We start from the raw sequence: 10,703 nt of genomic DNA on the forward strand, positions 1-10,703 counted from the left end.
AGCATCTCTCATATGTCAAAGAACCTGCAGGACACAGGCCATCCTGGGACCATATATGTAACTTTTTGTGGGGAAGTTGGGATTGTTGTTGTTGCTGAAGAATCATATGAACATCATCATCATTATAGGTTTTATTGAATGGAGCAACAAAGTCAACCAAGCTCACCAAATGTGACCCGCTTAGGCCTCATTAAGGGAATGATGTGAACCGATCTCCTTGGCATTAATTAATAATTAATTAATTATATTTCATAGCCTGACGTTTTTTCTCCCTGACCAGTCATGATGTTGAAGACTGTTACATGATGTTGCTACCCATGTTATTTGGCTCCATCTGTTACAGTTAAAGCTCTATTGACACATAATGTACAGTCATTGACATTACCACAATAAATTGCCTGATACAGGAAGTAGCTTTGGTTGTTCATACAAATCACAAATAATTTAATACATGTGACACCTGTCACAAGTAAACCTGCCCAGCCTGTCATTAGAAACAGGAAGTATCTAATATGACAACATTCTGGTGTTGTCCATGGTGGCTTTAGTAGCTTACCAGACCTGAACAGTTTTCTCTGTGTTACCAGGCTTACCTCCCGGGCATCCCATTCTTGGACCCCAGTTTGTCCGGGCCCCAGGCCCCAGCCTCAGCACCGGAGGTGCCGCCCCATCCATGGCCTTGACTGCACAGGAACCTCCCCATGCAAACCACCCGACTGTTTCTCGTCACCCGGTGCCCCCACAGGTGCCTCTGCAGTTACCACCAAATCCTCTGGCAGCTGTGCAGCAACAGGTCCGACCTGGTCCAGTGGTCCAGATTCCGACGTCGGCACCAGCCACCCAGAACCACAGCCCCCAGAACCCCACCGCTCTGCCTGCGGCTCAGCAACAACAGCAACACTCCCCCATGCTCCCCACGGGGACGCCAGTCACGCTATTTCAGCAGGTACCACAGGGCCACATCCTCACCGCCAGGGTACAAGGTGTGTGCCCTCCGATCACCCACCATCCTCCCTTGCCTCAAATCCCTCCCCTGTCTGGGCCTCAGGGTGGAGCTCCCCAGGTGGAGCCTCAATGTGTTGCTGCAGCATCGGCACCCTCCTCTTCCATCCAGGTGGGAGGTAGTCAGGCGCTAAGCATCACGGGTGTGCCCAATTCCCAGGGGTCACGTGTCGCATTTCAGAATATCGCCCCCAAACCAGCGCCAAACCAGTCAGGTGGACCAGCAGCCACAATAGCCACTCCCAACCAGCAGCCTCAGCCTCAGCAGCAGGCGCAGAGTGTAGTAATAGTCAGCCCCAACCCCCAGCAGAGCCCCGCCTACACCCCTGCCATACACCAGATTGTTCTTGCCAACCCCTCCGCTATTCCCGGTGCCCAAACTATCCAGATAGCAGGGCAGCCAGGAGCTGCTTCCAGTCCCTGCCCGCCTCCTGTCTCTCACTCCAACACCCAGGTCCAGCCCAATCAAACTGTCAGCCACGCACTGTCCATGAAACGGCATCAACAGCAGCAACATCAACAGCAGCATCAACCACAGCCACCGCTCCAAATTATCTCCCAGACTCCTCCCTCTCAGCCTACCTCCACTGAGTCCAGCTTGATCAAACAGCTACTGCTTCCAAAGCGAGGGCCTTCTACGCCGGGAGGAAAGCTCATCCTACCCGCTCCGCAGGTGCCCCCTCCCAACAGCACGATAGCCCCTAGTCCACAGGTCATCTACCAGGCGGGCTACAGCACACAGACTCCCTCTACTCAGCCTCAGCAGCTCAATGTCCAGCTTGTTCCTGGCCAGCTTCCTGCAGCAGGAGCTCCAGCCCTTCAGACGGTCCAGCTCTTGCCAGGTCAACTCATTTCCACAAGTAGTCCGGGGGCAGCTACCATCATCCAGGGCCCCACGGCAGCTGGACAAGTCACATTCACCGTGGTCCCCAACACTGGCTTCACCACCTCTACTGCTGCTGTTGCTGCTGTCAGCCAGGGCGCCGTGGCTCCGGTCGTTCCCCCTCCTCCATTCTCTACTGGAACCGTGCCCCACCACACCCCAGCAGCCCCACCACCACCACCGCCACCACTGCCAGCTCCCCTCAGAGGAGACAAGATCATTTGTCAAAAGGAGGAGGAGGCTAAGGATGCCACGGGGCTGCACATCCACGAGAGGAAGATTGAGGTGATGGAGAACTCGTCTTTGGCAGAAGGAGACTCCTCTAACGGCAAAGCCAGTAACGGCGATGTCGCGGCAGGTGCGAAGCTGCTTAATGGTCGGAAGTGCATGGAGTCTAATCTACCTCCATACCACTCAGGGAACAGCCAGGGGGCACTCAATGGCCCGGCTACGGAGAGTCACCCTGCTAATGGGAAGCAGGCCCTCTCCCCCGGCCTGAACACCCCTCTGGAGGGCAACCCCGACCCTAAAAAGACTTTAGTCAACGGAGTGTGTGACTTTGATCGGGGTGACAGTGGTGGCAACTTTAACAAAAACATTCCAAATCACATTGCTTCCAAACAGTACTTGGGGAACGGGGAAGTTGGCCCTTCTGAAAAGAGTCACGGCTCAGACCCCCCTCTCCCTAGTCCTCCCCCCCCACAGCAGGACACTGCCAAAGCCCAGCAGGCTGAGCGCCTGGCCAACGGACCCCAGGCAGTAGGCAATAGGCTTCCCTCGGAATTAACAAATGGACCTTTGGGGCTGGGCCACGCTGTGCTAAGACAGCAACTGCTCCCCAACTCCTCCCTCCCCCCCACTGTTACTGTTACCTCCCAGAGTCTTGCTGCCTCTCCTGCAAACGGAGTGGCCTCCGAGGCTCGAGGCCTCAAGAGGCCGGCTGAGAACGAGGACCGCAGCGCAGCGGCAGCATCCTCGGGGATCCCCAATAAAGTGGGAGTGCGGATCATCACCATCAGTGACCCCAACAACGCCGGCAGCAGTGCCACCATGGTGGCAGTGCCAGCAGGAACAGACCCAAGCACAGTAGCCAAAGTAGCAATAGAGAACGCCACTCAGCAGAGGAACTGCTCACCCACAGAGGCAGCTGGCTCAACGGTGAGTCACTGTAGGGTAGTGTGACCTGATGTCACGCCTGTCACAAAATATGAATTGCAAAATATGTCTGTAACAGACACACTAGGGTGAGTATTTGCATTACCAAGTCATGTATGTTGTCTGTGACTAATCTAATTTATCATGTACTTTTTGGTTAAAGGTATCCTAAACAAACGGCTTTATTTACACCAAAACACATTATATGTGCCCTTCACATTCTAGCAGACATGTTGGGAACATCTCCTACTGCAAAACATATGCTAAGCATTTTTTATCTCTTATTTTCTTAAACTTGCATTATGATATGGCCAAACACTTTTTTTCTGCATGAAGCAAAAGGTCTCTTCTGGAGGTCTTCACTCATGTTTTAACAACCCAGTTTTTATGATTTTAGACATTTTACACTTTACTAAATCAAAATGTGGCCTTAATTGGATACATTTATCTTGAAGCTGTAAGTTGTGGTCTTGTTTCTGTGGTATTAGCTGAGATACAGCAATTATTTAACTCTCAGTAGGATTCACTGTAACTTGATACAACATACTATGACTTAAGACTTGTTCTCCAGCAGAAGCAGCTCTTTGCTTTCTCACTTCAGTGCCTCCTTCTCTCTTCATGTGTCACTGAACAAGTTACATCTACAGAGAGGCATTCACATTTACACTCACTTCATGTGTGAGATACTATACACGACACTTAAATAAGCATCATGGGTAAAACATTACACTAAAACAGCATGGCCTACGTCAAGCCCATGTTTATGGGTTGCATGCGTGTGCCTGGGAACCGGCTTGTAGAGCACACACAGCTCATCAAAACATTACTCTACACTGCCACTGGTGGCCAGAAATGCCGCAGACTGTGTTTTAATGTGGTTTCTGGGTTTGATTCTGAAATCAACCGTTATGTAACTGAGTTGAAGTGGCACATAATGTACTAGATGTGTAATATTGTAGTGTCAGGCCACAGGCTAAGTCTTTAAGTCTCAGCGTGACAGCAACTTACAAATTTTGTGCAGTTAGGACTGGGTCATGTTATTACTCGGATTGCTCTGTGTGTGGGAGATAGAGGGCAAACACAGTGTATTTATTACAGTGTGTGCAGGTTGAAGTGAAGAGTATTTAATTGAAATAGTTTTTTTTTTTTTTTTTTTAAGCTGTGACTATGTGTCTGCTGCACTGGCCTGTTACTACATGCATGTTATGACACAGGCTGTGTGTAAATCATAAAGTTGATAACCTGTGTGTCATACAGAAAGTTATGTGAATGTGCAACTGCATGTAAAATTCCTTTCCACAGAGTTATGGATCCAATATAATGTCCCTTACATAACAGGAGTTCTGTTATAAGGAAAGTGAGGTTGGAAAATCCAAGAGAAAGTTGCCTGTTTGAATGTAAAGAGTCTATTTTCCCCTTTCATTTTATGATACAAAGTAAGGTTTCTGAAAACTTCACCTACGTCCAAGGTGCATGAGGAAAGGAAAAAGTCCAAAGAGGTCTTCGAAATATTTAAAAAGTCAATCATACATCTGCGAAAAAGTGTAATTCTAAGAGCAAGAACAAACGAGTAAATACAACTTACTGTGTAAACACAACATCATCAAATACACACTTGCTGCACAGCACTTCCTGTCATGTTGGTTGGAAGGGTTCAGGTGTGGTGAGTTGGAGGTTAAGAAGGTGAGACCAGTTAAGACCATGTGGCTCTCACCGATACCCACCTCCTATAGTAAAGCAACTGAGAGAGCAACTTCTGCCAGAAGACAGGCCGGGGTTACATCTCAGCCAACAAGACCTCTCTAACTTCTTACCATCTTATCATAAAAATGACAAATGCTATATTGAGGAAAAAAATCTACATCATTCTTCTAATGCAGTTTGTGTAAGCCCTCAGTGAATATTCTGTTTTTATTTACAACTTTTACTTTAAGCCAACTACCACTCTCTGTGAGGGATATGTAGTGATTTAATATTTATTTGCCTTTTGTAATGATATGTCTCCTCCCCACAGCCGACCGTAACCCCGTCCCCGCCCCCTGTATCCCAGCCTGCACCAGCGGGACACCACAACCCTCACCTCCCAGCACAGCAAACCTCCGCAGCGCCGCCAGAGCAAAGCAGGAAAGCAGGGCAGAACTTCAAGTGTCTGTGGCAGTCCTGTAAACGGTACGCGCCGGTCGCCTCGCGTTCATATTCAAGTCCATTTTTATTCGTATAGCGCCAATTCACAACATAAGTTATCTCAAGGCACTTTCCAAATAGAGCATGTCTAGACCTACTTATAATAATATTTACTGAGACCCAACAATTCCCACCAAGAGCAAGCGCTAGGCGACAGTGGCAAGGAAAAACCAGAACTGGACTCAAGGTGGGCGGCCATCTGCCTCGACCGGTTGGGTTGGGAGAGATAGAGAGAGAGAGAGAGTGTACAAGCGAGTGTATAAGCAGGAGAGAAAGAGAGACAGAGAACATGCAGTGATAGCAATATTAATAATGGTGATAGTAGTGGCGGTAACAGCAATAGTAATGTAATGGCAACTGTAATACTCCTACTGATAAAAGTAGCAATGACAGCTAATGACATTAATAATTATCATTATTAATTATAGTAAATTTTAGCAGGTTTAGCAGCAGGTGTTAAACAGGATCATGGGGGCAGTAGGGGGTTTGCAGACTCTACAGCTCTGGGGGGCGAGGGGACCTGCGGAGAGTGACAGGAAGGAGATAGAGAAGGAGAAGGGAGAGAGAGAGGGACACAGCCTGGGCGCTCATGTGCTTGAGGGAAGTTGATAATTACCCTCAGTCGAGCCACTGTCAAAGACTCTGCTGATTCGTTCCCGTTTTGTTCTCCAGGTGGTTTGAAACGCCGTCTCAGGTGTTTTACCACGCAGCAACGCAGCATGGTGGAAAGGATGTGTACGGAGGCCAGTGTCAGTGGGAGGGATGTGAACCTTTTCCACGGCAGAGACTGTCCTTCATCACACATCTACAGGTGAGACTCCCCCTACTTCTCCTCTGGCTGCACAGGGAATCTCTGTTTGTCATCACACTTAAGTCACAGGATCAATATCACCACATTAATATGAAATTACAACAATGTAACACAGACAAAATTTACCTTAACTATTCTCACTCTTTGTTTCCCAGGATAAGCACTGTTCTCGAGAGGCTTTGCTGGCTGGACTCAAATTAGAGGAGCAGCAAGCACAAAGTCCCAATCAGACTTCTTCCCAGTACGTACCCCTCTGTGATTCATTTGACTTCTCTTCATGGTCGATGCCTGAAACTACTTTAGACCTGCTTGTACACTTGAAACTAAACTACTAAAAACTAACTACTGATGGTTGTATTTGAGACAAATGACACTAATGTGTGCGTGTGATGTATTGTAAAGGACTCCGCCAGTGTCTGGCAGTACTCCGGCACCGCGAGCACCGAAAGCAATCGTCAATCATCCGAGCGCAGCTCTCATGGCCCTACGAAGAGGCTCTCGAAACCTGGTCTTCAGGGACTTCACTGTGAGTAGAGCAGGGCTGACCATGACCATTTTTTCTCCCCGAATTTCCTTCAAACTCACACAAACACTTCTATGTGACTTCTTAAGCTCTTGATCGGCCGAGGGTAGACTTAAGCTGCTCTGAAGCTTTTAAATCCCACTGTTTCCAAGCACCGGTCAGGATTGACTGGAAATGTTGGGGGGGGGGGGGTTTGGCCTTTTCCAGGCCTTAGGAAATTTTGAAAAAAAAAAAAAAAAAATTTCAATTGCTCATTAGACTGTAGATGCAATTAAACAATGTCTTCACCCATCATTTTCTATGTTATGTCATGAATTCTAATTTACAAGTGGCATGTCTCTTTTAGGAGAAAGTTTGTTGCCAAGTAACTGTTACAATTAGAAACAAATAAATTCAGTGTTTTTCTTACTCGTCCTTGTGTTTGACCTTGTTTTTGTCTTTTAAGTGTAAAACCTACTGAACCACTGTCTTCTATAAAACTGGAAACAATGAATATATTTGTTTGTTCCCTCTCCCAGGATGAGAAAGAGGGACCAGTGACCAAACACATACGACTAACTGCTGCCTTAACGTTAAAGAACATCGCCAAGCACTCTGACTGTGGTCGCATGTAAGTATCCCACTGGCATCCAGGTGGTTTTGTTCAGTGGTGACAGGATGGAACGATAAAAATAAATAAATAAATATAAGCTTAACTGTTCATTTTCAACGTGTTCAGGTGTAGCTCACCTCTCAGTGCTGGAATAAAGATATTCGTGTCTTGAAGACTCTAACTTAAGGGTTGTATCTTTTTTTCTTTTTTTTTCTCTCCCTTGTCTCTCAGGTTGGTAAAGAGGCATGAGACGCACCTCTCTGTGCTCGCGCTAAGTAACATGGAGGTTTCCACCACGCTCGCCAAATGCCTTTATGAACTGACGCGCTCGCTCCAGGCTTAACGCCAAAAGGACAACCTCTACAACCCCCTCACCCACCACCCCCATCCCTCTCCTGAGACGAGAGGACGAAGCCACCGGTGAGCCGTAGCGGGTCCACAGTGGGGGAGCAGAGGGCGGGGACCACCGCAACGAAGACCCTCCTTCTGCCGCGCCTGCCACTCCCCCATCTCCCCCTCTCATCCCTCACCTCCTTCCTTGCCAACCTGTGTTCCAAACCCACCCCCCTCCATCCACACACACACACACACACAGACACACACACACAAACATACACACACACACAAAAAAAAAAAACTGCCACGGGGTCTTCCACCAGCTGCCCACCAGGGGGAGCTCTTTACGACTGCTTCCCCACGGGACTCCACCGACGAAACCCCAAACACGAGCACATTTTGTTTAAGTTCTTTTGTCATTTTTGTTTTCTCTCTTCGTCCCGTGAACTGATGTGTGCGTTGGAGTGAGCGGCTGTCGACTGAGGAGTACGGGTGGGCAGGGCGGCGGGGAGGGGCCTGGGCTCTTGTAGGTGTCCCGCGGGGGTTGGTTGGAGGGGGACTCAGCTGGCAACTGGCGCAGAGAATTTTTTTTTTTTTTTTTTTTCTTTAGAAACTTGGTAGCTTGGTTTTCTTACTTGAGTCAATATATTTTCACTTATTTATTATTGAAATGAATACCATTACAATTAATGAAAAAGAATCTTGTAAATATGTTGTGAATATATATAAAGAAGATCCTCTTTCATGCCGATGCAGCCACTGGAGAACTTGCTCTGTGGAGTAATAGAAGCATTACTTTGGTAGGATTGAATAAAGTAGTATGTTTTTTTGTTTGTTTTTTGTTTTGTTTTTTTTTTTTTTGCTTTTTTATGATCCCTGGTCACTTGTATCTAATGTGATTCTATACTCAGCAGTGGATGAATGTACTTAAAAACCTGTAAATAATTCTGCAAAGGTACTGATGCTGTAAAGCTTAGGGAGGGGGAAAAACAGTTTTTTGTGGAACTGTGACATTTTTTGTATTATAATACCTTGTAGAACTCATTTTGCTGGCTGAAAGAGTATGGAATAATATATCTCATGTCATTTTGTAGAAGAAAAAAAAATATTGAAGGTAATCTCTTTCCTTCCTCTTCCCTCACACACCCTCCCCTCAACACGCACACACACAAGTAACATATATCCACTGTAAGCGTTTTGTCATTGTACGGGCACAGTGCGCGTACCAAAATTCTTTTGTATTTGTAAATTGGTTTAAATACATGGAGTTTTTATACAGGTTTTCTCCTGTGTTCTTTGCTTTACGTGCAGGTATGATATTTTCTTCACTACTTTTTTCTATCTTAATATAGTGTGGAGTTTTATTGTACTATTTTTTCATTCTTAATACCATGCCACATTCCGGCTCACGTCCTCAGACTGTCCTCTCTACCGTGTGTTGTGTAACATTTATGACTGCCTGTCGTATTAGCATCTGACCGGGGCGACCCAACCATCCTCATTTCTGCGGTGTCAGTAGGATGTGTGACTATACATAGACCTAACAGTCTGTTAGAGATTGGCTTTATTTACTTTGGTGACTGTTTATAGTTTTTAAATAAAACACTGAACATTTTGCTTTGGTTCTATGCTTGTTTCTTCCTTTTTCCCCCCACATTTGTCCGACTTTCCTGACTTTTTTTTATCAAATCACATTTAACAGTTTAGAGCAGTGATTCCAAACCAGGGGTATTTGTACCCTGGGCAGCAGTTGCCGGAGGCTGCATGAATTAGGATTTGATTAAAAAAATAAATTTGCATATTGAGTTGGCTGTTATACTTGAACAATACATGTTGTGGTTGAGTACACAACAAGTAGTTAGCAAGTGAGCACAGTGGTCTAAACCAGTGGTTGTCAAACTTTTTCACATGAAGGAACCCTAAACTGACACAAATTAGACCACAGACCCCCATCGGATAAGATTTTTGCTTTTACATGTTTTATTACACCAGGTTTTTGAAACCTGCAGCCAGAATAGTCATACATTCTGTCATTGTGTTACTTAAAGATGGAATTATGGTGAAAATAAATTATCCCCCTTTTTGTTGGGGACCCCACTTTGAGAACAACTAGTCTAAGCCAAAAAAAGGTAATGGATAAAAGGTTGAAAATACCACATGAACTGTTTACTAAACCGATAACTGGAAGTTGCTGATAACAGTAAATAGTTCAAATAAATTGCTAAAAGTAGTCTAAGTGATGAATTAGCTAGAATATAAGTAAAAGTAATGGCTAAATGGTTGAAATGATTAGCTAAAAATTATGTGCAAAGCTACCTACTTGAAATAAATGGCTAAAAATAACCAAATGGAGAAATGAGCTAGCTAAAAGTAATGGAGAAATAGTTAGCAAAAACTAATAACTAATGCTAAAAGAATGAAATAGAGTCCTCAAAGTAGCCTAATCGATACATTTATTAAAATAGCTCAAATTAATGGATAAATAGTTGAAATAGCCACACGTAATGATAAATGAGGATAAATGGCTGAAACATCCAGCTTTTGCTACTCCTGGTGGTAAACTGACCTAAACTCTATAACAATATCCACTTTAATCCAAGTATTAGATTTAAGTAACATTCAATTTTTGATCAGTTTAGTTAACACGTTTGAGACATAAGAATGACTTAAATTAATCAGCTGTGGAGATACATCTGGAAAAAACGGTTGTGGAACCACTGCTGCAGAGAACACCAGCTAACAATGAGTGTTTAAGTGCTCTCATCGTGGCTCCCTGTGTTCTCTACTGAATAGAGGCAATTGAACAGATGCCTGTGTTTTAATATTCAGCACTCAGTTTTCCTGGTTGGTAGTTGGGACTTGAAACAGCCCTCTTATCTGATATAACCCAACAAGCTCCATTTGTTCTGTTTAACTACTGGACACTTTCCTCTGACTCATTCCTTTCAACATAATTGAATTGTTAATGACTTTGCTGAGCGCTCCACTTTCCACAGCTCCCGAAACATATTTTGTGAATGTGAGAATTTCTGCATTAGTGGAAAGACTGCTCTGGGTCACACTTTGTTTGTACCTAAAGCATAAACTGAGTTCCTTCTGTTTAATTTGCTTTTTGACGCCATGTTGTTTGCTCGATTTTTTTTCTATGATGTTTCTCCGAGGTATAGAGCATTGAGGTTTGTATTCAATCGCTGGTACACTCTGTTCAGTCATGGTT

At 45.3% G+C, this 10,703-nt stretch overlaps 1 protein-coding gene across 1 annotated transcript in view; it reads left to right on the plus strand.

The window, feature by feature from the left end:
* Positions 1-7,780, plus strand: part of arid2 (AT-rich interaction domain 2) — a 32,930-nt gene extending 25,150 nt beyond the window's left edge. The window contains exons 15-21 of the mRNA XM_022749745.1: positions 588-3,043; positions 5,055-5,209; positions 5,897-6,035; positions 6,191-6,276; positions 6,438-6,561; positions 7,077-7,168; positions 7,382-7,780. Of these exons, the coding sequence (XP_022605466.1) occupies positions 588-3,043; positions 5,055-5,209; positions 5,897-6,035; positions 6,191-6,276; positions 6,438-6,561; positions 7,077-7,168; positions 7,382-7,493 (3,164 nt within the window). The 3' untranslated portion in view covers positions 7,494-7,780. The remainder of the gene's footprint in view (positions 1-587; positions 3,044-5,054; positions 5,210-5,896; positions 6,036-6,190; positions 6,277-6,437; positions 6,562-7,076; positions 7,169-7,381) is intronic.
* The last annotated feature ends 2,923 nt before the right edge of the window (positions 7,781-10,703 follow it).

This window comes from Seriola dumerili, unplaced genomic scaffold (assembly GCF_002260705.1).
Source record: "Seriola dumerili isolate Sdu_G_001 unplaced genomic scaffold, Sdu_1.0 BDQW01000138.1, whole genome shotgun sequence".
Taxonomy (NCBI): Eukaryota; Metazoa; Chordata; class Actinopteri; order Carangiformes; family Carangidae; genus Seriola; species Seriola dumerili.